This window comes from Drosophila busckii, chromosome 2L, assembly GCF_011750605.1.
Source record: "Drosophila busckii strain San Diego stock center, stock number 13000-0081.31 chromosome 2L, ASM1175060v1, whole genome shotgun sequence".
NCBI classification, from domain to species: Eukaryota; Metazoa; Arthropoda; class Insecta; order Diptera; family Drosophilidae; genus Drosophila; species Drosophila busckii.
The window spans coordinates 18,135,274-18,160,413 of NC_046604.1; the positions used below are offsets into that span (position 1 = coordinate 18,135,274).

Genomic DNA, 25,140 nt, shown 5'->3' on the forward strand with positions numbered 1-25,140 from the left:
TGCCTAAAACTACTTCATTATTGTATAATGCACGCACACCCAGCCGCATTGTGTTGCTGACTAATCAAGGCACACACATTGTGGAGTGTCTAAAGGCAGCGCATTTACTGCAACAGCTGCTGGTTGCTTGCAAGGGTCCGCATCATGAGTCGGTGAAAATGTTCTTTCAAACACAAAGCGAACGTGAAGCATGCGTTACGGCCTTACTGCTGGCCACCTCAGATCAATTTCGGTGCAGCGAAGTTGCCCTCTGGGCTACGCAGGCTTTCATGCTATACGGTGGCGAGCCTTGCTATCAAAATCAACATTATATGAATGTAAGCAATCGTAATTTACATAATACTACTATAGGTAACAACCCAGGCAGAGAACGATTGCCGCCTATGTTTATGTCCACACCTATGCCCAATACAAGCAATTTAACAGGCATGTCACCGCAATATAATCAACCTTTAAGTCCAAGTGAGTAGAAAACTTAACAACATACTGTTTACAATTTGTTTACATAAATCGTAATGTCTTGCAGTTGCACAGCAGCCAGCACAACAGGCAATGGTGCTCAATAATGAAAACTCTGCCATTATATATTCAGCCAAACATGATGGATTATATATATATGTATCTCGCATGTTGCGTTCTATATGGCAACTTCACTGCGTGAATAATAATTTATGCTCGAACTTATCAATTGGCGATTGTGCTCTGCTCTTGTCCGAGCTGCGTGCTTTATGCGGCTTTTTGGAACAGCATTCAGTGCATGATATATCTGGTAAGTTAACGAAACATATTTATGTACATATGTATTTTACTTAATCTATTATATAGCAGGCAGCAGACGCTTACCTTTTGATAGTCACTTGAACAGAAGCACTGCTGTCTTAATGCCCAGCACACAATTGCCGCTGAATGAACATCGCAATCTATCCGAGCAGGCGCAAATTGAGGAAAAACGCTCACTCACTGCACTAAATCAGTTTATAAGTAAGTTGCCTGTAATATTTATAATGCAAGCTCCTTTACGATGCCTCTAATTTCTTGCCAGAGCATGCCTCTGAAGTCATGTCACTCTGGAGTATACTCAACGATCATCAGTTTCAAGTTATATGTCAGCATTTGACGCCTGAGCAACAGAAAATGCTGCGTTGCTGCACTTTCAGAGATCTCTTGATCACACGCTCTGAGGTCTGCGCGTTTCTCATCATCTCGCTCATCAATCTCTACCTCAAAGATAAGGCAGATGTAACCGCAGTATCGGACAATTTGCGTCAATTCTGCCCGAATCTTTACAGACATGAAGATGAAGTTACCTACAAGGCTACAGAAATGCTTATGAATGCTAAGACCTGCACAAATGCTGCAGTGCGAGAGGAAAAACTTTGCGCTACGTTGCAAATGTGTTTGGAGGCAGCGCCCACATTGCCGCTGCGTAGCATTTGCCAGCAATTTATATCTGTTGATTTTTACGAGGGTGTAGTTAAGCTAGCAGCTGCCTGTGCAGCCAAAACAGATCCAGAGGAGATTGGCATACACTATTACAATAACAATGAGCCAGCTGAAGATCGTGATGGCTTTTCATGCTTTGTTGCGCGGTAAGTAGTTTACGCTTTAATCAAGCTTTAATTTAAACGTATGTATTAAATCATAATTTCAGCATGAACTTCTACAAGGAAGTGCAACTTATGCTGGATCATGTCTATCATACTGTCTGCAGCAACAAAAACGACCAGGATCAAACACGTTCCCTTCATCTCAATTGTGAGGGCACTCTGGATAAGCATGATGTAGAAAATCGTTCTAAGTCAGCCATTAGAAAAATAACACATCTAGCACTAAGCCTTAAGGATCCGCTCATTCATGTTACTATGTATGAATGGCTACTATCGCATGATATGAGCAGCGAACTGCTCGAGCTGGTGGAACCTTCTTTGGGTGAATTCTTGCGACGGAATGTTAACCGCAATCCAGAGAATGTTAAACTAATCGATTTGCTATGGAAGTATTATGAGAAGAATGGTCACCATTTGCAAGCAGCACAAATTTTAGATAATCTAGCCATGACTAGAAGTGAGAATATATCTCTGGATGTGCGCCAAGAGTATTTGGTGCGAGCGGTCATGTGCATGCGCAATGAAACTGTGGGATCGTCCATAACCAATGGTATATTCTTAAAAGAAATTGAAGATAAGGTAAGCAGCAACAAGCTTTTAGATGTAAAAGATATATTTATGTTCTATTTTTTTAATTGTCAGCTTGAAATTGCGTGTGTACAAAAATCTGTGCTGGCCGCCATGAATTCGCTTGCAAGCAATAATCAGGAGGCGCGACAAGCTGTCAAGGAGCTAAACTTCGCTTTATACGATATTACACAACTGTACCAACACTTTGCCGAGCCCTTTCAACTCTGGGAGTGCCAATTGTCCATACTTAATTGCTCGAATCACAATGACCCACTCCTAATTGAATCAGTGTGGGGCAACATTATAAATGCCGCCGTGGAGACACAAGGCAGCACACAAGAGCGGACCATACGACTTTTTACTAAAATAGAGCTTCTGGTGCGTGAATTTGGCGAATCAGGTCCTTGCTTCCCATTTGCATTCCTTATTAGGGAGCTGGAGATTAGGGCTTGTCAGCTGCGTTTACCAGAGGGCACAGTGCCGGAGAAACTGTTTGCCATGAAGCTAGACATTGAGCTGCTCTTAGAATACTATTCAAGGTGAGCTTTAACCTGTTATATAAGTTGACATTTGGGTATTGAGATTGGTTTGCTTTAGAATGATTTCCATGAACGAACGCATCTGGGCGAATGAAGGCAACGAATGGCAGTTAATACAGTCGGCCATACGTGTTGTTACCTTGCTGGCCGACAATGCACAAGCAATCTGGTATCGCTCCAAGTAAGTGTCTATATAAATCATATATTATTGTCATGAATTAATATTTGTTTTTCTTTTTAGGCGCCGCGTTTTGGGCAAAGCACAGGATATCGTGGCAGCGTGTTTAAATATTTGTTACCAAAAGCCAGACACACATCGTTTGCAGAGCTCACTAAAGGAGTTGCAATGTCGCTTGCAGCGACTTTTAGGTTGATGCCACTTGTTGGCCAATTTTTGTAGCGCTATTCAAATTTTACAACTTTTAGTTCAAGCACAATTCTGGTATCAATAGCTGTTAAGTTTGACTGAGGATATATTAAAAATTGTACGTGTTATTTAATGCAAAATATTTTACATGATCTTAAACTAAAAATTAATCTACGATGTGTCCATCATTTTAAGATGCGCCTCTGTCAGTATGCACTTTGTCATGTGGCAACCGCAGGGCATGGGATGCTCTTCAACATTTGGATCAAGCAGCTCCACTTCTAGATTATATTTTCTTGCATCATTTGAATTTCGTTTCATTGAAATCTGAAATGCCACTGGTGACTTCTCCTCCAGCACTTCGCAACTGTCTTCGGGTAGAACGACCACACATTGTTTCCAATGTGTTTCCGAAGCCAGCGGCGATGTGCTAAGGATGACAGACTCCTCACCTGGAAAACGCACCTCAAACCAAATGCAAAAACCTTGATGCTTGCCTGCTACTTGTGTGGCCATAACGTCCTTAAAGCATATCTCATCTAAATCAGAGGCTTGCACATCCATCAAGCTCATCCAATGGAATACTATACCTTCGTGCAGTAAATCATCGGGCTTCAAATGCGTTATCTCCGGTCTTGTAGATTTCTGAGAGCGCAGTGCGCTAGCAAAACGTTCCATACTAATGCCATCAATATTCTTCCAGTAATCGAAGAGCGTTGGTACTGCACATGGCGCTACATAAATTGTGCATTCGCTAGGAAACATTAGGCCATCAGGTTTCAGAAAATGATCGCGTGCATATAGCACCGAATCCAGCATGCCCTCGTGCAATAAATAGAATCCCATCCACTCCGAAATAATAATGTCAACTTTCTCAGCAGTTGCCGGCAGCACAAACTCTTCGATTTGGGAGTGTATCACCTTAACGATGTTGGTCAGACCGTTCTCCTCAATTAAGTCCAGCGCTACTTTGGTGGCCAAGTTGGAGGCTTCTACTGCATAAACCAAGCGTGCGCCAGCTTTAGCACAGAAGGCAGAAAGAATTCCCGTGCCGGCGCCAACATCCAATACAACTTTGTCTTTGAAGAGTGCCTTGTTTTTCATTATAGCATTGTAATAGGCTTCCTGTCTGGGCCGATCTTTGAGCATTAGCTCATGCACCTGGAAAGATACATAAGTGATTTTAATACACAATATTAAATACAGCTTAATTTACAACTTTTACCTCCAAGTTTTCATATTCCGTAAAATAGTTATTCATTTTAACGGCAACGAAATTCTTATTGTTTAAAAGTATCAAAGCACGTGAATCTGTGCAGAATTTTATCGAATAAGTATCGCCTTCCGCCACAATGTTGTTGTCGGCCAAACAGCTGATTAGTATTTCCGAAAACAATCTTACTTTTTGGCCACGTAAATTGTACTGCTTAAAATAAACAAACATTAGAAAGATATCTTACATTGTTTATGTGTAAGTTAGTATTAATAAAAGCTTTGAAATATGGCTGATCTGAAAGTGAGCGACATGGTCAACAGCTTGGACCTGAGCACAACTGAAAAAGTGGATGAAGGTCTGCTGCGCATAGCAGAAAAAGAGGTACAATATATTTAGCCATTATAAAATTATTGTTAATTGGAACTTATTTTGTTTTAGGCTGAAATTGATGCGCGACTTGAGTCAGTGCTGTCCAAGCAATGTCACATTGAAGCAAGGCTTAGCAGCATTGGGCGTGCTATGGCCACATTGGTAATTGTTGAAAACGACTCCAATAAGCTAAACCAGCAGATAGTTAATACAGCACAGCTGGCGGAATCTGTAAGTGCAAAGGTGCGCCGGCTAGATCTGGCACGTTGCCGGGCCTCCGAGTGTCAGCAGCGTGTGCATGATCTAATTGATCTACAGCTGTGTAGTCAGGGCGTTGTTAAGGCCATAAGTGATGAGGATTATGAGAAGGGCGCTGGACATATTGCACGGTTTCTGGCTATGGATCAGCAGCTGTTAAAGCGGACTGCGGATGATGTACAGGGATCTATAACATCAGTCAGCGATGCAGTAAAGACACTAGAAGATGCCACAGAGAAGATGAAGGATTTAATATCAAAGCGTTTTGACGAAGCTGTGCAGAGCGATGACTTGGCTTCTGTTGAACGCTTTTTCAAAATATTTCCATTGGTTGGCTGCCATCGCATTGGAATTGAGAAATTTTGTGGCTACATTTGTCAAAAGCTCTCAGCCAAGTCGCAAAAGGAGCTGCGCAATACACAGGACATTGCCAAAGCAGAGCGTCGCATGCATTTGGCCTATGCAGATCGCTTGACAGCAGTTTTGGAAAACTTTGCACGCGTCGTCGAGGTTAATCAGCCTATAATTGAAGCTTTTTATGGACAAGAGTAAGTTAAATTATGAGTGCATGCTAGCAGCACTATTTAATAATCATTATCAGATCGAATTCTTTGCTAGATATGGTCACTATACTGCAGAGAGAGTGTGATCTTGAAGTAAAGAATTTGTTGCTAGAATTCAACAAACATCGACAAATACAGTATCGCATCAAGCAAGTGAATGAGAGTGCCCAGCGTTCAAGTGGTGCGGGCTCCAACAACAGCAGCAGCATGCAGTCCTTGGGTCATTATCGCAAACCATCTGGTGGCTCCATAGACAAACTGAATCCCAAGGATATTGATGCTATTATAGCTGAAATAACAGTTATGCATTCCAGAATAGAGCTATATTTTCGATTTATGCGCCGTCGCTTGCAGGTGAGTCCAAAATATATAAAAATATTTATTAAACGCCTTATAATAAATTGTATATTGGCAGGTGAACGCTGAAACATGCTTACAGGAAGCTGATGCACAAAAGAAAATATTAAATGAATATGAGAAGATTGTTAACCGCTGTGATTTAAGTCGGCAAATGCAAGAAATACTCAGCACCTACTTGCTTTTCGAACGGTACGTTTCATATACAATTGTAAGTATTTATTTAATATATTTTTTCTGCTCTCAGCTACTTTATGGAGGAGAGCGTGCTTAAAGCCATTGGCCTGGACACCTATGAGGCAGGACAGCAGTGCTCTTCCATTGTAGATGATGTGTTCTTTATCTTGCGAAAATCTATACGTCGTGCTTTGACCACGCAGTCTATAAATGGCACTTGTGCTGTGATTAATAATGTTGCTGCTTGTCTGGATGGTGATTTCGTCGCTGCTCTTAAAGCACCGTTAAAGAGTGGCTACCCCTCGGGCTATATAGATCTGGCGCAGGCCTATAATGCAATACAAACCAGCTTGCAACAAGGCAAACTTCATTCAAGTGATGCGGATCGCGTGCGCGCAAACTTTATAGTGCAACTGAATAATGCAGACATGTCCACAGAGTACATAGAGACACTATGGCAAGCTATGGAGCAAGAGATAGCAGGCACTTTTCCGAGTATGAGCGCCGTGGAGCGACAATTGTTGGACAGCTGCTTGACAGAGCTGAAGAATGTGCGCGATGCGCTCAAGGCAACCGTTGATTTTGGCATACAACAGCTGAGATCGAGTGCAATACGACCACGACTCAATCCTTGGGTAGATGAGTTTTTAAATTATAGCCATCATTTGACAGAAGAGGAGCTGGCTACATATGAAGCTGGAGAAACATTTGTGCAGTATTTTATAGTTCAACTAGACGGGCTCTTAAATTCCTTTAAGAATGCGCTTAGTCCGCGCAACTATGATGCCTTGGTTAGCATATTGGCCACGGAGGTGACAAATCGTCTGGAACGTGCTATTAAAAAGAGCACGTTTAATAGGGTACATAATATATATTTTTTTATGTACTTTGGCTAAACTATTCTCGTTTACAGCTTGGTGGACTTGTTTTGGACCAAGAAGTTCGCGCCTTGGGCACATATCTTACAGGTGCTACCTCCTGGTCTGTACGTGATAAAATGACGCGGCTATCGCAGATTGCCACGCTATTAAATTTGGACAAAGTCGCTGAGTTAAATGAGTATTGGAATCCAGAAAATAATAGCGATATGCCCTCTTGGCGTCTGACCTCCAATGAAGCACGCACCATTTTGACCTTAAGGTAAACATTTGTCAGCTAGTTCAACAACATTTTTAATTTAATTCAATTTCTATAATCGTAGGAGTGATTTCCGCATGGAGGATATAAAACGCTTGCAGCTTTAGGCCTTAACTTATTCCAAATTTGAAAACGATGTGTGTTTGCCATTCTTGGCACTAAACCAACGATTATAATCCAATCTGAGTATAAGCTGCGATAGCGTTCCAAAACTAGTTGATGACTTAATGTCAACTAATAATTTGATGAGGTTTGCTATGGATACATTGAATCTAAAATAAGAGTAATTTTACAAAAATATATTTACGATATATGTATTTTAAAACTTACTTTTCTTCGAGTATTTCAATCTCTTTTAAATCGTTCTGCGCTGGCTCTTCAAGACAATTTATGTTACTAAACTTTTCACATATATTAAATATTTCCAATATGGTGCCATAGATGGGATATTGAGATTGATATGTTGTCTGTGACAAATCTGGTTTCAACTCATTGGCTTCAGTAAGCAAAAAACACTGTGAGAGCACATTGGCTAGAAAAACGGAATGTCCTTTTTGTATTTCGCCAAAGTCAGCCTTGCTCTTAATAATGTTCATGAAAATGCTATATTGACCTGCAAAATAATATAATTAGCTTGATTGCTAGGTTTTAAGATAAAATAATATGCACAACTTACTTTCCAGCACATCAACTTGTATATAATACTGTAAATTGTCCATAAAGAACATTAGATGATTGCGGAAATTCATAATATTAAGGCTAACTGGTTGCTTTAGTTTGCTTGCCCATTTATGACGTGCCCAGACTAAATGCAAATTATACTGTAGCTTCTTGACGATTAACAGAAATCGAAATACTTTGTTGTAACCCTCATTAACTATAGGGGAAAATAGCAGATTCAATGGCCACTTGCAAACGTATTTCAACTGCAGGTTTTGCAATGTGGCGTATTCACAGCTCTCATCAAAATCAATGCTAGATTTTTGCACGCTCAGCGTAAAGTTGTCCAAGTCATCAGTAATGCCCATGACATTAGCGGCATTCTGTAATCATAACATATAAATAATTATGTATTAACATAATAATAATGCAAAACTCACCTCAAAAGCCTTGGTATAATCCCTTTCGCTCATACTAACTACGTCTTTGGTGTCCTCATATAACTGGCGCAGAAACTCCAAATAAAATTCACCGCGCCCCAGAAGATAGAAGTCTTTGATCAAGCCCAATTGACGCTCCAAGTCATCTTCCTTTGCAGCAATTTCCGATAAGCGCTGACTTACGTGTCTTTTGATTTCATTCACAACATCTTCCAGTCGAAATATATTAAGCTTATCTTCCTGGCTGAGCGCTTCAATCAATTTATAGAATGTTGACTCTTTGCCATCCCAAAGTTCGCTGATATCATCGCAATAGGATTTTTCTAGTTTGGTGGTCCAAGCATTATGCTTTTTCAAATTGTTTTCCAATTTGAAAACTATAACAGTTTGGCCAACAAACAAAATCTTTTCAGCTAAAACGCATGAAACAAATCCTGGCACTTGGCTCATATTTATTTCATACTGCCAAACTTCCTCAACGCTGCTGACTGATAACTGTGGAAGGTAATACACATGTTATGTTAGCTTATAGTAATATATTTTCAGAAGATTCCATACCATACGAGAGTTGTTGGGGGATATTTTATCACTTGAATTTGCTTCTAACGGTTTGTGGTTTATAAAGAACTCGTCATGCGGATCATCAATTAGGCCAAACAGCATCCACTGCGCCAAGTGTGCGAAAAATAGCGTTTTAACTGGTTTGGTAACTCTAAAATATATTGAAATTATTAATAATATAAAATATTTGTAGTTCAACTTACTTAGAAATAATAATATCCATGTCAATTTCCCCGTATTCCGATTGTCGATGCAGATTCTGTAGCACGGCACAGCCATGGAGCTTCTGAAGAGAAATTGTAATCAATTTGTTAGCCTTATTGTTAATATATGCTTAACATGCCTGTATTTTAGCGTCCTGTATAAGCTTACGTAAAAAACGTATAGCAGGCAACTGCAGCTCAAGGGTATTATAAATATATATTAGCGACTTTTCTGCAGTATTCTTGTATAATGACTCCAAGCGCTGTATTTCCTGATAGCACTGCTCCAGCGCGCTTTCCACTCCAATTGCAAATTGTTTAATATAGCAGCCAGTAGAGTATTCTGCAAGATCAAAGGACAGTCAGTCAACATGTATGTGTAAATTTATGTACCATAGTCTGACCTGAAGCTTCATCGAAGTCGTTGACATAAGCAGGCGTAGCTATGCCAAAGTAATTTGCAAATCTTACAATCTCACTGAGCTTATTCAAGATACTCATAATATCCATAAATACTTGGCGCTCGCAGGGATGTATAAATTCGTCGACAGCATTTGTTGTCTGCAAAAAATAAACATTAAAGCGCACATGTCAACAAAATGCTTGTTAATTCTTACCAGAAACTCGGTAATGACCAAGCCTTTGCGGCTTAAGCTTAAGCATGATATCAAAATGTCGTGAATCATTTTTGAATATAGTGCATTTGAGTATTAATGCTTATTTAAATAAATTTAAAGAGCCGGCGCTGCTAATAGCGTTGTTGTGGTGCGAAATTTATCAGTAAACAGCTGTAATCGGTTGCAAATTGACAACCGACAGGCCTCCACGCCTGTTCGAATTCGAATTATTGTAGCCATTGCGCGCGTTACTTTTAAATCTTTTAAAATGCCCGCAACTTCACAATATTGGTACCCATATTTTTTTTTGCTGAAATGCTAAATGGCTCGCTCGTTTAAAGTCTGCAAGTTTTTTTCATTCTATAAGCTGTCAAATTTCTTGTAACAATTTTTTGGTTTTTTTTTTAAGTACAAGCATGTGTGAACAACAAAGGAGAAATATTTTTGGCAACACTTTGTTTTATCTATGTGTACTAGCTCATAAATAATCCTTGGCGCTTTCATAGCATGTAGGCGCATTTTTATTGTCTTTAGATGCGACAGTGTTGACGTTTTACACCCTAGACACAATAAATAATGTTCGTGTGTCGTGGTCGGCGTCTCGATAACCTGGCCAAAAATGTTAACAACTATGAGTGTGTGTGTGTGTGTGTGTGCGAGCGTGTGTTTGCTTACGGTCAGCTTTTATTTTGCACTACTGTTGCAAGCATAAACTTACAGCTATGCAAAAGGACCGAGAGACTTGAAAAGAACATTAAAAGGAGTATGAAGCGACGAACCTAAGCATCCTCTTTGGTCATGTTGCTTGGTCATTGACTAAACTCTGCTGACAAAGGCAAATGGCTAACAAACATAATATGTACAATGGGGTAAAGATGCAAAGTGTAAAAACTTTCGTCCATCCCCACTATGCAGTCAAGCCTTCAAGCTCAATTTAGCAGCTTTGAAGCCAAAAAGGGGCGAAACTGCAATGGTACCGGTCCGGAAATATTTCAAAAAAAGCGCTAAGCAACTTATTTAATTTCGAACGCGCCCCAGAGTGGTGTTGCGATTTTATTTTCATTTTAATTACACTTTTGTTAAATTATGCAGCCACTTGACTTGGGCAAAAGTGCAACCTGGACTAGAAGCAGGACAATACAGTCAAGTGCAGCAGTATTGGTCAGCTGAATTTCGAATTTATTGCATTTTGTATATTGTAGCATGTATTTTTAATTTTACTGCTACGTTAATTAAATTCTATGCGCCACTGTAAGCGGCGACCCTTTGCCATGTTCTTGTTTCAAATAAAGTTGCAACTGCAGAGGGAGAGAGAGAAACTGCGAAATGAAAATGCGGATGCGGAGGTTCCTCTACTTGCTGCCTATACATAATAAATGCGGTTTGAAGTATGGCTGTTTATGTGTGTGTGTGTGTGTGTGTGTGTGTGTGTGTGAAAAGTTTTGAAAGTTGGCTAAATGAGTTTGAGAAGTAAATGCTATAAAAATGTAATTAAAAGATTTCTATTTGAAGTAAAATTGAAATTTCAAAAAATTTAATAAATACAAAAAAATGCAAAATTATTTTAGCCAATGACATGCAACTTAATTAATTCAACTTTGTGTCAGCTGTATAGCCTTCAAAGCAATACAAGTTTTACACTTTGCTACACCAAAAGTTGACCTCAGCGCGCAGACCAAACACAATTTATATTTAGATATGCTTAGCATATATGCTAAGTCTTAGCGCCTCTAATCTCAACCAATTTATGGCCTAGTAGGCCGCACATATTTAGAAGAGCCAACTCTCTGGGATGCCAGAAATACCAACAAACAACGCAGCATTGTAGATGTTTTTTTTTGGTAATTTTTATTTTCTAAGAAACATTTGTAAAATTTATTTATAATCTTTACGTAGTATGTATTGCACTAGATATGTATGTACACACAATATAAAATTAACTATGATATTATATTATGCTTTCTATTAAGTAAAACGCAGCTGTTCTGACAAAAAACGAGTGAATTTATGCACAGAACAGTGTTTTGTTCATTAAAAAGGGCACGGCGCTTAAGTTAAGTTTATTAAATGTTCACAAATTCTAAAAATGTTGTTATTGTGCCCAGTTTGTTGTTGTTGTTGTTGTTATAAGTAAATTTGAAATTGTATTGCATGTCTTTTCAGCTCTTGATTAGTATGTAATATAATATTATTGATTCATGATATGGGGGTGCTGCACACCTAGTAGTTTCTTAATACCAACAAAATTTTGTTCACTAAACTGCGCATAGTTCTACACAAAGCCATAGAGGTTTACGAAGTGCAACTACCAAATATATATATATATATATATATTATACCAATTTGAAAGGCACATTTTGCTTATTGATCTTAACATATGATATTTAGAATTTCAGTTAGATATTTTGTTTTTGGTCAGTTTGTCTTCACACTTTAGCTTGGTCAATATTTGTGTAATTATTCAATATGCATTATTTATATTGCTTGAAAACATTTGCATTATAAATTATCTTAAGCTAGACTAAGTAACATTTATTAAAAATTATTTCTGCGCAGCTGCTTCAATCTACAACTTTATCCACAATTGCTTCACTATCCTCCCAATTGGTTTGCGCCCAGCTTGGCAGCTCCGTTTCGTACTCCCAGCCAGGTCCCTAAAGTTAATGTATTAAATATTAATTGCACAAAAGTTGAGCTAATTAGGCAACAAACCTTGTATTTCCAGGCGTGCAAATACATGACGAGATCCTTGGGCTTGGGGTCGCGATAGTGAACTTTGCACTCATAGCAATGCTTATCAATAACAACTTTATCACTGGCCAGCGCCAAATCCACATTGGTCACTGGATTGGGCAAAGCTATAGCAGCTGCACTCACTGCATTTGTTGTGCACTGTTCTGGCTTATTGCTGGCAGCAACAGGTGGCTGCACTGGCTCTACGGGCGGAGTAGTCTCACGTGAGTTGACGCCCGCGTCATCATCGCTGTGATGCACAGCTGTGGAACAAAGTTGCAATAAAAATATTTTTATGTTAATTTTAAACTAAAGTGTGTGTGTGCGTGCGCAATTTTGTTTTATGTTGATATTAAAAAATGCAAGCGCGCTGTAAATTAAATTCAATTTAATGTGCTTACCGAAAGTTTGATCGCTGCTTAGGCTCTCCAGATCGGTTTCATCTTTAGTATTCTTAAACAGCGACAAGTCCGAGTCACAGTCAATGCCCAGCCAGTTTTCAGCATTATGTATATTAATGAGATCTCGTATAAGTTCATCATCCGACTTGCCGCCAATGTCGCCAGCGCGTCCCTTAACAGGACCAAATACCTCATGATTGTACAAGGGATCGTTCAAAATAGGATAACCTAAGCGAAATATAAGCAATTTATATATGTTTATTAAAGTTAATGTTTTTTAAAGCTCACCCAAGTACTGCAGGTGCACGCGTATCTGATGCATGCGTCCTGTCAGCGGCTTACAGAGCACAACGCTCGTCTTGCCATTCTGCGAGAGCTTCTGAAAGGTCGTAGTGCAGTCCTTGCCCTTCTGCGAGACCTTGCAGACGCCTATTTTGTAGCTGACCACCTCGATGGGCTCCTTGCACTCCACAACGCCGCTGTAGAGCGCAACATTTAAAATAAGCTTTGGCACACACTTTGTGTGTTTGACTTACTCTGGAAAAACTCCCTCAACGCGACAGATGTACTCCTTCTCCACTTGTCTATTGCGTATTTGCTGCTCCATTTGTCTGGCCTTCTTGGGACTGCGTCCGAAGAGCAGCAGACCTGAGGTCAGACGATCCAGACGATGTATGGTGCGTAGATTCTTCAGATTGAACTCCTTGGCAAGTATAAAGACTACAGTATTGTGTCTATAGCGACCACAGGGATGCACCTGAGCAATTAAAATACACAAAGCAATGTTTATAACAATTAAATGATAATGCTGCAGTATTAGTTAGACTTGGTTAGCTGATTACAGCTAATTGCAATGGCAGTCGTTAAAGCCACTTACGGGTATTGAGGCCGGTTTATTAACAACCACAATGTCCTCATCCATATGCACTATGGTGATAGGTTGGCAAGTGACGGGTACTTCGTGTCTGCAAAGATATTTGATGAATTGCGCTGGATTTAGTAACAGTTGGCGCAAATGCATGAGAGCAGCAAACGAAATAAAACTTTGCGCTGTCTTGTGGCAAAAGTTGCTAACAAATTCAAATTCAAAATTTAACATAAATATTACCTGTGCACTATGTTGGCCAAAAGATCGTTGTGCTTCAGCCTGTAGTCAATGGGAACTTTCTCAAAGTTAACTGTCAATGTGCCCGTTTGTATACAACGTTCATATTCCTCAGCTGGATGTGCGCGAAACTCTTTCGAAAATATATCCAATATCTTTTCACCCACCCAACGTCCCTTGGTAAAGGTAGTAAAGGTGAAATAATAAGGATACACCTTGCGTAGACCTGCAAATATAAATATTTATATAAAATTATAAATTGTTAGGCCTGTAAATTTACCATTTTCTGTATAATAGGAAGTCTCCTGATAGCGCTCATCAGTAAATCCCGGACGTTTAGCCTTCAAAGCTTTTGTTTCTAGTTTGGCCTACAAAATTACAGCAATAAGTTAATGCTTGTTTTTATATTCGAATTAATTGCACACTTGCCTTTTTCAAATCCTTAATTTGCTCATTATCCTCAGTTTTGCGCTTTTCTGGTATTTTAAGTTTTTGTTTCTCCGCCTCGCTAGCCAGCTAAAAGAAAATAAAAAATTAATAAATGTGCGCCATAACAATTAAGAGATTAGCTTAGTATGTGTATAAAGTTAACATATATATGTTTGGCATGCTGGCAGCAAATTTGTTTAACAATAATTTAGTAGCCCCTGCAGGCTAGATTTATGCGCAAAGTATTTAATATATATATCTATATAGCCAAAAAAAATAAGAAAAACAGACTGATTGATAGCTGAAGCTGTGACGTCTGTGTTAGGCAGAGGGCAGCAGTTGGGCAAGTTACTTAGAAATCCATCAAGTTATACTATTTATAAATATTTCTGTCTGTTCTCGCTGGCATTTGAAACTTTTGTTGTAATAACTGAAGTGTGCGCTCAAGTGGTACAAAGCGTACTGAAAGGCTATATTTTGTCAGTGACATGCATATGCTATATAATGCACTATAGCTATATATATATGCAAATGCATGTGTGTGTGTGTGTATTGTATATTTTAGTTAGTTGTCGCTGCTAGCTTGAGTTCTTGAGATTTTCATTGGCAGTGCGCCCAACACAAAACGCTGATGAACGCATAGCTTGTGTTATTGCTCTGTTTCCAGTGGTGGGGGAGGGATGTGGAAGGTGTAGGTTTCAAGTAGAGTCTGCTCGTCTGGCTGCATTTATAGGCGTGATTTCATAATTGCATATGCTAACACTAAAAAAGGAAACATTTACTTTCTACTTTGCATGCCAATATTAACTGTGGACTTGCCAAAGTTCAACACTACAACATAAACAGCGGCTAAAGTTCTAAAAATAATAAAAAACCATTCATAAAATTTATACATATAAGCAATATAATATATGCGTTATCAGCTAAGAACTTTTCAATACTTTGACTAATCCAAAACTCTTTGGTTTATGCACTGTGCTTTAATTGAAAGTATAAGTTCGTTAGTTACATAATTTTAAGCATATTAAGCAAATCGAAAAATACCATAGATCAAATTATATAATCAGTCATACAATCTTTTCAGCAAACACATTTTAAGCGCTTTCAATAATTGTTTATAAATGCATTTTGGCGCTAATTTTGTTGCAGCGTCAACTTATTGCAGTCGTGTCTAATTAGTTATTGACACTGCTTAATGAATCGAGCATTAATGCCAATTTTGCTTAATTAAGACAGACAATTCGAACATAATCAATAATAAGCGCACGCGTGTGCGTTTGGCGAAATAAACTGTTTCATTCAACAGATAAATAGCTATATAGTATACACTATATATGCATATTGCTGGCCACTCAGGCATTTGATGTTTCATCAGCGGCGACTTGATAAATTAATTGAATCATTCAGCAGCCGTGGAGACCTGTTGCCAGCAACACTGATCTTGGCAAGCGTATGCTACATATCTATATATATATATATACATAATATGCATCATATATTGTTCATATCTAGTTTTGATATTGTTCCAAGCAACATTATGCCCGCCGGCTGTCTGCCAGTTTGCCAGTTGGACAGCAGCCCAGTTTGAAGCATCGCCGTCGCCGTCGCCGCCGGCAGCAGGCCCACTGCTAATATTTATGATTGTATAATAAGCATACACCAACACCCACACAATAATAAGAGCTGCACTATCTACACACAGCCGCTCTCCCACTCTCTTGTGCTCTCTCTCTCGCTTTTTGTAGCTGCTGAGTGCTTCCCACGTTTGTTGGCCAACTGGAACTACGTATAAAAATGCTGCACGTGATCTCTCGTCTGCCCCACAAGCTGCGGCTGCTTAATTATCATTTTTTTGTTTTCAAGAACATTCAACACTTGAAAATAGCTGACGCTTCCATTTATATATTTTATAGTTTCTAATGATTATTATCGTGGTTCAACTAATGATTGTTCAATCAAAGGGCAGCGGCAGTTTAATAATAAAAATATAAATATTGTAATTTTAGACGAATTGTTAATCCCCATAATAATTTCTTAAGTCGTTAAACTGCTATTTTATGTACTTGGCTTTCAGCATTAAATGTGTAGATTAAAACAAATTAGAAACAATTCATTAGCCGCTTGTTTTCCTTGAAAATTCCTTGAAATTTACTTATTTTAAGCAAACTTTGACGTAAGCTAATATATCATTGTATATAGTTAAGTGCTCTAGAAATTTGATCAAAGTCGTAGCAAAAGCTATATAGCTATATGTCGTCGTCATTGTTTGTCTTCGCCTGAGTACAAAAATATGTTTTAAGAAAACACAAGCGGCGGCTAAGAAACAAAAATTCTTTTAAATTGTCACTTTGGACAGCGAGAAAGAAAAAAAAGCGGAAATGGCACAGGTTGTTAAAAATGGTTTTTCGAAAATTGTAATTTATAATATTTTGACATTTCAAATCTGTTGATTTATAGTTGCAGCTATTAGTTTAACGATATGATAGGCAGTTGAACACTTTAAAGTTAAGCAACATTTAGTGCCGTAATTGAAACCAGCTTAAGCTAGAATCCTGCTATAATTTAGAGCAAACTGTTCAGACGCAGACGCAGACGCTTTGGATTGTTGCATTGACAAGTTGACCGGTTGCTGCAACTTGGCAACTGCGTGTGGAAACATAAAACGCATTTAGACCTGACAACTTGGCCATATCAGTTAGACATTTACCGTTTGCGCGTTCAGTTTGGATTTGTGTGTATATTCTAGTTCTGTAAAAAGCAAAAAAAATAAACTACAACCAAGCATGGAAAGTTGCCACAACAAGTTGCACAAATCCTGCTTTCGTCATTGTTTCTAAACAAACAAGAGCAGCAGCCGGAGCAGCAAAAAGTATAAAATTAATTCTCTACTTTTTTGCCTTTTGTAGTATTTTGTTTATTTGTCTATACAGTTCGATTTGAAAGATAATTAAAAACTTTCTGAGGCTACTTGAAACGCTTTTTTTTCATAGGTATTGATATTTCTGATATTTCTTTTTACGCAAGTCAACGGAATTGTTTACGTTTAGATTTTGTTGTTTGCGTTTTGCTTATGTTTACCTTATCAGTGGGATTATAGTGTATATATAAAAAATAAAGTTTAGTTAACATTGACAGCGCTTGGGCTAATAAAAAAGTTGAACTAATTGCTTGTATGGCAGCTCGATAAAATAAACGAAAATTTTATGCGTAGGCGTTCAAATAAAAAGAAAGCAAGACACAAGTTCAGGTGATAGAAGTTCGATAGTCTAGACTGTAAGCATGCAAATCGTTTATAATAATAATATGAATAAAATACATAACATTTGTTGTTAAGCAAGTCAAATTTATGTTTTAAGCGCTAGCAAATATTCCAAATTGTTGCTTTGATTGAACAACTTGTATAAATTATTTGTAAGCAACATGTATTTAAATTTAATTACATGCTAAATTGCAACTAATTAATTTAGCTCACTGTAGTTAAATATAATACACTTATTATGATTAAACTAAAGACCGCAGCGTGAATAAATCTTGCAAGTTAAATGCTCCGTCTGCATTACACAAAGTCCAGCAATTATGACATCTTAACACATGCGCTTATTAACTTGTTGCAGATACACACACACACACACATGCATACACATAAAAATATAAACGCGTTTGTATTCATCTTAACTTGTTTTCAAGGGCCGGCGCATTCATAACTAAAGATCGCGTGTATGGCCAACGTTTAACTTTGTAAGAGCACACACACACACACACCAATACAGCTGCATTTACATAAGTGTGCGTATTATGAATTTTGAAGACAAAAGAGCGCTTTTGGCTCTTGCTGTATGTGGCGGCTACTTTATGTGGACTAAGCGAGAGAAAACCTTGACCAACTCACTCAAGCGAGGTTTGGCGCACTTCATGTCGGTAGCGGGGGGTGGTGGGGTGTTGCATTTCAAAAGACTATGAGAAATCATTGCAGTCAGTAAGCCACCAACCAACTAACTAAATGCGTAGCCAGGCGGAAAATCTGAAAGGTCTTTATGGCCTCATCATACGCAAGTTGGATTGCAACGTATACGTAATATTTATTTTATTATTTCGCACGTATGCATTTAACAACAAAACTAGCAGCTAATTACTTAAAGTTATTTTTTTTTTTTTTATACGTATGATTTTTTGTTTTGCTTTGTTTAGCAATTATAGAAAATACTTAGCAAAAACACAATCACAGTGCCATATATAATTATATGGTCTGTTTGAAACCGCGCTACACGTAATAAGTAATTTCTGATTACAATCAAAGTGAATGTCCAAAAAATATAAAAAAATGAGGCTTAGCGTTTAGCAAAGCGTCAACAACTTCATGAAGTTTTATTGCCACAAAGCCAATTTAACTAATTTATCTTTAATAGTTATATACTACTTACAATCAGTAGCAGCATCAGCGGTAGCTGGCACTGCCAATAAACGTAAATTCAAGTGTTGTATTACGTCGAACAATGTTTAGTTTACTATAAAGCATCCGCTTCGCTGTTTTCTTAAGCTCTATGAGTTGAATTTTCCAGCGAACTCAGAAATCATTTATAGACAATGCTGCTGAATCATAGATAAAGCTACAAAATTGTTTTCAAATACATTTTGTAATATCCGCTAGGTAAATAAATAACAACAAAACCACAAACGAAGTGTAAAAATATTTATAAAAGTCTTTGGAAACATAATATGGCATTATATGTAATCATTTAATCAACACAATTTAGCAAACAGAACAGAATTTTAGCGCATTTGTGCTTAAGCTAATGTTTAATAAATGCTTAATAAAAAACTGTCACAGCTGTAAGCGCATTTAGTAGTCTGCTACTACTACTTTAGCTACTACTTTTTATTACAGCTTGCTACTACTTTGCTGCTGCTGTAAGTTATGAGTTTTAATAAGTGTAATTATTTCACAATGCGCTTTTGATTAGTGTTTGTGCGCATTGCTTAACAAGTGTTGTTAATTTGTTGCAATATTTTAATGTTGAATTGAACCCTTTCTATTTCTAAGAAATTTATTAAGCTCTTATGCAATTAGGCATCCCTTTTACTTTGCATCATAATTGGCTTAAGTTGTCTTTAGCTTAAGCCTGATTTAAGGCACTTGAGAAACAACAACTGAGCAGCTGACCCCTTTTCCCCATTCACTTAACCAGCTGCCCCCTCAAGCTTTCGCTTGCTAAACGTTTTGTCATGATTTCTGATTGCCAAGCAAGCATCGCATCGCATCGCATTGGGCACCTGCAGCAATCAAGCACTTGAGCGAAGGTCGTTGAGACAGACACAATTGATGTCAGTGCGGCGGCCGAGTAGCCCGGCCAGCTGTGTCTGGCTTACGGCGTGCTCTTGAACCGCAAGTAACATACATTACAGAGCCACAGCGAGCTCCATAGCTTCGCAGCTATGCATGCAATAATAAGTAATAAAAAAAGTCTCATGTGAGCTCATCATTGGCTCACCGGATAAAGATTTATCGTTACCAAAAGCTGTCATGCAGCTGTACACAAAACATATAGACACTTATATATATTATGCATGTACTTAGCGTTATGTACATAAATTCCTAAGGCGCTCGGCATGTACGCAGCTCATCTAAGCGCGTTGTAAGAAATTGTTTAAACAATAAGCCAGCGACAAGTTGAAATTTGTTTTGTTTGCTTGCTTGTAGTTAAAAAGGTGCAGCATTAATTAAAAATATTTATAGGAAATAAAGAGAAAAGCAGCGTTGAGCTGTAAACGAGCATGAGATACACTTTAGAAAAAGAATTGAACGCCATAGCTTATAGCTTGAATATTCAGTCAGCAATTCAATATCTCAGTTACGCAAATCAATAACTCATTATTAATCAACAGTGTTTTATTTAATTAATAATATTTTTTTATAAAATTTAGCTACTTCTACAAGTTACAAGACTTGGCCTAATTTTAAGCTTTAATATTCAGTTTACACCTTCAGTTACTCATATCAATAACTCATTATTAATCATCAGGAATTTATATAATTTATAATATTAACTTTAACATTTATTTACTTGAACCAGTTCCAATCTTTGGCCTCATTTTAAGCTTGAATATTCAGTTTATAAGTCAGAAATTTAATATCTCAGTTACTCATATCAATAACTCATTATTACTCAACAGTGTTTTATTTAATTTATAATATTATCTTTAACATTTATTTACTTCTATCAGTCACATTTTATTCTTCCATATAAATTTCATATCTAAGTCTGAGTAAGAAACTTAATTCAACTCAAACTTCACCCAGATTTGATCAAAGTTTTTCTATAACTTTTAAAACTATAAATTTATATAAACTTAATTCTACCATTTAGCACCCTTAGCCTCAACTTAAGCCACCCTTTTATCCCCTTTTATCAAAGTGTATGCCTAGACGTACTTTAAGCGTTTTATACTTAACAAATATTTGCGTACCTTTCGATTTATAGCAAGGGCGGCCACAGCAGCGCCATTGGGCAGCGCCTTGATGGAATTTATATTGTTGTTGCTGCTGCTGTTGCTGCTGTTGTTGTTGGGGTTACGCAGCGACATGACACCGCCCAGGTTGAGATTAATGGCGGCTAGATGTTGCAGCTCCTGTGGCAGGCAATTCAAAGGCTGCATCAGAGCACAGGCAGAGGAGGCTGGTGGTGCTGCGCCGGCGGCGACTGGGGCACGTGGCATGGAAACGGGCATGGGCACAGCCTGTTGGGCCGTTTGTGGCGGCGGCGCAGGCAGCGGCACTTGCTGTGCGGACAAGGAGACGCCACCAAAGACATGATTAGCATTGGCCACTGCGGCGGCATAGTAGGCGCCCAACGAGAGCGGCGCATACAGCGAAGGCGGCAGCAAGTGCGTCTGGGCATGCGGCTGCCCCAAGGCGTGGGCAGCAGCCTGAGTGTTGCCATAGGGCTGACCGAAGCTGTAGGCAGCAGTTGCAGCAGTTGGCGGTGGAGCTGCTGCAGCTGCGGCGGCGGCGGCGGCAGCGGCTGCAGCTAGAGCATAATGGGTGCCCGCACTTGGATGCAATGCTGGTTGCTGATAGTTTGTTGGCGGTGCTGCTGCTGTGTTCGGCGAGAGTTGCTGCTGCTGTTGCGCATGATGATGTTGCGACAAATGTTGCTGCTGCTGCTGCTGATGTTGTTGTTGCTGCTGTTGCTGCTGTTGATACATAGCGTGGGCTGTTGCTGGCTGCGGCACACCCACTTTGTCCATAAAGGGCGTCTGCATGGCCAGCAGCTTGTGGTGATGCTGCTGGGCGGCCACTGACCACGGCAGGTACCAGGAGCAGGACGACGCCGAGTTCTGCATGCTGCGTTTTTATCACTTTGCGCTTTGCTTTAGTTTTCAACTTGTTTATTGTCTATTGTTTGCTTTTCAAATATTTGCACTAAACTTTAGTTTCAAGCTTGTTGCATGATTTCCTTTAAGCAAAAAACAAATTCAATTTTAGTTAATCTTCACATTGTTTACGCCCCGTATATAAACATATGTGATTTTTATAAAGCATTAAATCTTTAAATCGATCGCTATATGACACGTTTATTCGCCTTGTGGCTGCCTCGCTATTTACCTTGCTGCTTTGTTTATAATTTAACAATTTAATTAGCTATGCGTAAAAATAATTTAAGTTTATTTTTTTCCAAGCAACTGCTGCCAGCCTTGACTTGCTTACCAAGTTCTAACTCTAAATTTCACACCTTGTTTCAATTTGCTATTAACATGTTTATGTTAATGTGTTAACAGTGGCGACAATAACAGTGAAGCGAAAGTTAAAAGTTAAGGAAATAGTTGAGTTGCAATAAAAAGTAGCAGCTCGTGTTGGAAATTAAAACTAAGTATAGAATATATTTGAAAACTTGTTGTAGTAGTAAAAATTTCAAGTTCAAAATTGAATAAACTAAAGCATTGATTTATATTTAATTTGGAAAATCAACTGCTGCTTAAATTTATTGCATAACATTTTGTTTTAAATAATTCACTTAAATGCGTGCTACAAATTTTTATGTATTTTTAATTGCTTAACGGCTGATTAAATATTCTTTTAAATAGTTGTATTTATTGTTATTGCTCAATCTTAAAGCAAAAATCTGTTATGTCAGTTATTCAAATTGTATTTTTATTTTCTTGATTTGAGAAACGCCATTTAAGCAAAGCCACAACTTTTGTCTATTTTGAACAAACACCTACAGTGCGCGGCATGAACACGTGTGTGTGTATATAGTACATATATTCATTTTTTTTCTTTAATGTTTTCTATGTGTTGATTTGTAAATTTGCTGCTGTTGTTAGCGACGCACTGTCAAAAAGTACGCAAAGCCAAAGGCACACTGACACACACGAACAGAAAACAATAAACACCTAACACACACCTATATATGTATGTGTATTGTATCTATAAAAAAGCCGTCGGACAAGCAGCAACAACAAATACAGCAACTACCTGTCTTGACGCAATGAATGTTCAACTGAATGTTGGGTGCACTTGTTTATCGTCTAATAAATGAAAATGGAATGGAACAATGGAAGCAAGGAAAAGCCACTAAATATAGCGTAATGGATTTTAAATGCACATTCGACAACTGACGTCTCTGGGTTGATAGCTGCTGCTGTTGCTGCTGCTGCTCTGCTGGGCTGTTGCTGTTGGTTTTGGTTTCTATGTTGTTGCCTTTATTTTGTTTGATGGACTGCCATCAATGTAAATAGAAAATTTTTTTATGCTTTTAGCGCATTTTTTTATGTATATAACGCGGGCGTGTGGGCTAGTGCCAAATCGCGTGTTTTAAATTTGTTTGCTTGTAACACGCTGCGTATGTGTAATATTAGCTTTTAGTTTAATTTGTGGCCTACTATTAGTACTAGAGCAACTATATTTTTTATCGTTAATATTTTGAATCCACAGCCAGCGCCTTACACTATTTGACAATGCCAGACCCCCCACCCACTGCCCCACCCGCTATTAACTCATGCAGCTGCTGCTATCTATCTAAACTGTGTGTGTGTGTATATTATTTACTTATGTATTTAATTTTTCGGGGGCTTTGTGCTAAAATAAGTCTGATGTATTACTTCTAGGCTTGCCTGGCAAGCTACTACAAAAGAAAAAAAAATATTCTACAAATTATTTTGAAAATTGCTTTTTTCATATGTGTACCCAAATATTTTTACACACACACACATACACACATATTAAGCTATATAATATATAGCTTTATCTGGCTGTGTGTTTTCAGATTTGAAAGCAAATTTTCTTTTTGTTTGATCATAGACAAAAGACACAACATGAGTTCTGTTTTAACGAGTCGTTTTATTAAACTAAATATACAAGTTTATATATCTTGTAGTGTCGGCTGTGTGGTGTAAAAGGATGTGTCTCAATAGAAATGTCAAATAAGCGTTTAGCATTGAAAGCATTATGAGCAATATTTAAATAAAAATTTGTCTGCACATAAATTTTAATTGCAAAGTTTTTGTCGCTTGTTAAAATTCATAGCATAGCGCTCGACTACTACAATATAAGCAAATTCTAAATATTGGCCAATAGTTTACATTAGGATTGTTTGGCTTATGAAATATTTACTGCTGCTGCTTATATTAAGTAACCGCATGTGGCGTTTTGGCTTTTGACGTTGATTAAAGGCCAGAATATCTTTTGTGCTGCGGCTACTGAAATTTACTTGAGAAAAATTTATATTTGAGAAACGTCAGTTCAAACTACTAAAGTCTGTGCCAAGACAAATTTTGTTCGTTTTGAAAAAATATACAATTTTTGTCAGAACAAAAACTATTTGCGTACGGTGAAAATGGACGATGTTCTACGGCAATGGCGCATATTTTTGGTACAGAGCCATGCACGGGCACACACACAAACACATACACATGCTAAGGAAAACAAATATTCTAAAAACGTTGTCCTCAAATAGCTTTGCTCATAGACACACTCCTACTATTTAGTTACACGTCAAACATTTCTAAGCAGACTGATTATAATTATAATGACGTCTAGTCTGTGTGGCCCAGATCAAAGATCATATAACAAGTTGGCTATAGAGAGTGTGTGTGTGTGTGTGCATTTGTTTATAAACAAAACAACAAGGATTGCTATGCAGTGCAGTGGCTGCAAATAAATTTTAAATAAGTAGTTCACATGCCAAGCGCGGCATTTATTTGTAATTGACTTGATTACTAACTTTGAATTCACTTCACTTCGATATCGACTTGCAATATGCTTTGATTGATTTGATAACGATCTGGGGCTTAATGTTGTGGGCTTTGCTAGTCATTACCACGCAAATAAAAATAAACCTCGATTCGTTCAGGCTCGCGTCGTCGTTATTAGTATGTTTTGTTTTTATACTTTTTATTAAACTTGCGTCGCGCAACTCCGCACCCGCACCACACTCTTAACTCATTTACAGCGCCGCGTTGTAAGCCATCAAATGTCGAGACGACTTGTCGACGCTTGTAATTTCTTTCGTTCGTTCGTCGCACACGTTTTAGACACTCGATTGCGCTCCCAGTCACGCGTAGCACACGTCTGAACTGGCTCAAAGCGGGCGACCAACTGACAACTGTTTGGAGCAGCGCCGCCAATGAGCTGCACAGAAATTCAAATAACGCGCGCGCTCGCTCACCTGCTGTGGCGGCGGCGTAGAGATGAGCACGGGCGCGAAACAAATCCAATCAAATTTTCTATTGCGCGTATCCAGCTTGAAGCAGTATAACAAACATAAAAAATAAAATAATTAAATATTTAAGTTTAGTTAATTGTTATTAGTAATTTGTTTGTACCATTGTTTGT

The 25,140-nt window shown here is 38.2% G+C and overlaps 5 protein-coding genes across 7 annotated transcripts; 2 read left to right on the forward strand and 3 right to left on the reverse strand.

The window, feature by feature from the left end:
• Nucleotides 1-6: 6 nt before the first annotated feature.
• On the forward strand, nucleotides 7-3,215 carry LOC108608019 (nuclear pore complex protein Nup154). Its single transcript, XM_033294412.1, has 8 exons — nucleotides 7-462; nucleotides 527-769; nucleotides 826-981; nucleotides 1,043-1,589; nucleotides 1,652-2,186; nucleotides 2,250-2,716; nucleotides 2,775-2,897; nucleotides 2,958-3,215. The coding sequence occupies exons 1-8, from the start codon at nucleotides 159-161 to the stop codon at nucleotides 3,088-3,090; spliced, it is 2,508 nt and encodes an 835-aa protein (XP_033150303.1). The 5' UTR covers nucleotides 7-158; the 3' UTR covers nucleotides 3,091-3,215.
• A 16-nt stretch (nucleotides 3,216-3,231) lies between these two features.
• On the reverse strand, nucleotides 3,232-4,383 carry LOC108608020 (probable protein arginine N-methyltransferase 6.1). Its single transcript, XM_017999198.1, has 2 exons — nucleotides 4,309-4,383; nucleotides 3,232-4,244 (listed from the first exon to the last, which is right to left on the reverse strand). The coding sequence occupies exons 1-2, from the start codon at nucleotides 4,342-4,344 to the stop codon at nucleotides 3,255-3,257; spliced, it is 1,026 nt and encodes a 341-aa protein (XP_017854687.1). The 5' UTR covers nucleotides 4,345-4,383; the 3' UTR covers nucleotides 3,232-3,254.
• A 104-nt stretch (nucleotides 4,384-4,487) lies between these two features.
• Nucleotides 4,488-7,312, forward strand: LOC108594325 (conserved oligomeric Golgi complex subunit 4). Its single transcript, XM_017979475.2, has 7 exons — nucleotides 4,488-4,680; nucleotides 4,738-5,474; nucleotides 5,528-5,843; nucleotides 5,905-6,038; nucleotides 6,094-6,883; nucleotides 6,937-7,163; nucleotides 7,225-7,312. The coding sequence occupies exons 1-7, from the start codon at nucleotides 4,585-4,587 to the stop codon at nucleotides 7,265-7,267; spliced, it is 2,343 nt and encodes a 780-aa protein (XP_017834964.1). The 5' UTR covers nucleotides 4,488-4,584; the 3' UTR covers nucleotides 7,268-7,312.
• On the reverse strand, nucleotides 7,253-9,784 carry LOC108594326 (gamma-tubulin complex component 4 homolog). Its single transcript, XM_017979476.2, has 9 exons — nucleotides 9,642-9,784; nucleotides 9,429-9,585; nucleotides 9,165-9,367; nucleotides 9,025-9,107; nucleotides 8,819-8,972; nucleotides 8,261-8,755; nucleotides 7,837-8,203; nucleotides 7,491-7,773; nucleotides 7,253-7,432 (listed from the first exon to the last, which is right to left on the reverse strand). The coding sequence occupies exons 1-9, from the start codon at nucleotides 9,708-9,710 to the stop codon at nucleotides 7,276-7,278; spliced, it is 1,968 nt and encodes a 655-aa protein (XP_017834965.1). The 5' UTR covers nucleotides 9,711-9,784; the 3' UTR covers nucleotides 7,253-7,275.
• A 1,751-nt stretch (nucleotides 9,785-11,535) lies between these two features.
• Nucleotides 11,536-24,898, reverse strand: LOC108594312 (RNA pseudouridylate synthase domain-containing protein 2). 3 transcript variants are annotated; one of them, XM_017979457.1, is made up of 11 exons: nucleotides 24,626-24,898; nucleotides 20,775-21,763; nucleotides 14,310-14,396; nucleotides 14,161-14,248; nucleotides 13,884-14,106; nucleotides 13,653-13,740; nucleotides 13,312-13,532; nucleotides 13,064-13,254; nucleotides 12,776-13,003; nucleotides 12,354-12,637; nucleotides 11,536-12,295 (listed from the first exon to the last, which is right to left on the reverse strand). In XM_017979457.1, the coding sequence occupies exons 2-11, from the start codon at nucleotides 21,648-21,650 to the stop codon at nucleotides 12,203-12,205; spliced, it is 2,379 nt and encodes a 792-aa protein (XP_017834946.1). In that variant the 5' UTR covers nucleotides 21,651-21,763; nucleotides 24,626-24,898; the 3' UTR covers nucleotides 11,536-12,202. The 3 variants fall into 3 exon arrangements, with proteins under 3 accessions (XP_017834946.1, XP_017834945.1, XP_017834947.1); XM_017979456.1 differs by having other exon boundaries at nucleotides 24,530-24,898; XM_017979458.2 differs by lacking the exons at nucleotides 11,536-12,295; nucleotides 12,354-12,637; nucleotides 12,776-13,003; nucleotides 13,064-13,254; nucleotides 13,653-13,740 and having other exon boundaries at nucleotides 13,412-13,532; nucleotides 24,530-24,898.
• Nucleotides 24,899-25,140: the final 242 nt, after the last annotated feature.

Excerpts from the sequence above, each read along its gene's own strand:
- LOC108594326 (XM_017979476.2), bottom strand. The coding sequence starts at position 9,710 with ATGATTCACGACATTTTGATATCATGCTTAAGCTTAAGCCGCAAAGGC. Across the intron at positions 9,368-9,428 it reads CGACTTCGATGAAGCTTCAG|AATACTCTACTGGCTGCTAT; the intron begins GTCAGACTATGG and ends TTGATCTTGCAG. Across the intron at positions 7,774-7,836 it reads ACAAGTTGATGTGCTGGAAA|GTCAATATAGCATTTTCATG; the intron begins GTAAGTTGTGCA and ends ATTATTTTGCAG.
- LOC108608020 (XM_017999198.1), bottom strand. The coding sequence starts at position 4,344 with ATGAATAACTATTTTACGGAATATGAAAACTTGGAG. Across the intron at positions 4,245-4,308 it reads CGGAATATGAAAACTTGGAG|GTGCATGAGCTAATGCTCAA; the intron begins GTAAAAGTTGTA and ends GTATCTTTCCAG.
- LOC108608019 (XM_033294412.1), top strand. The coding sequence starts at position 159 with ATGTTCTTTCAAACACAAAGCGAACGTGAAGCATGCGTTACGGCCTTA. Across the intron at positions 463-526 it reads TAATCAACCTTTAAGTCCAA|TTGCACAGCAGCCAGCACAA; the intron begins GTGAGTAGAAAA and ends AATGTCTTGCAG. Across the intron at positions 982-1,042 it reads TGCACTAAATCAGTTTATAA|AGCATGCCTCTGAAGTCATG; the intron begins GTAAGTTGCCTG and ends ATTTCTTGCCAG.
- LOC108594325 (XM_017979475.2), top strand. The coding sequence starts at position 4,585 with ATGGCTGATCTGAAAGTGAGCGACATGGTCAACAGCTTGGACCTGAGC. Across the intron at positions 4,681-4,737 it reads TGCGCATAGCAGAAAAAGAG|GCTGAAATTGATGCGCGACT; the intron begins GTACAATATATT and ends ATTTTGTTTTAG. Across the intron at positions 6,039-6,093 it reads ACCTACTTGCTTTTCGAACG|CTACTTTATGGAGGAGAGCG; the intron begins GTACGTTTCATA and ends TTCTGCTCTCAG.
- LOC108594312 (XM_017979457.1), bottom strand. The coding sequence starts at position 21,650 with ATGCAGAACTCGGCGTCGTCCTGCTCCTGGTACCTGCCGTGGTCAGTG. Across the intron at positions 14,249-14,309 it reads AAATTAAGGATTTGAAAAAG|GCCAAACTAGAAACAAAAGC; the intron begins GCAAGTGTGCAA and ends GTAATTTTGTAG. Across the intron at positions 12,638-12,775 it reads AAGCAGCGATCAAACTTTCG|CTGTGCATCACAGCGATGAT; the intron begins GTAAGCACATTA and ends TTTGTTCCACAG.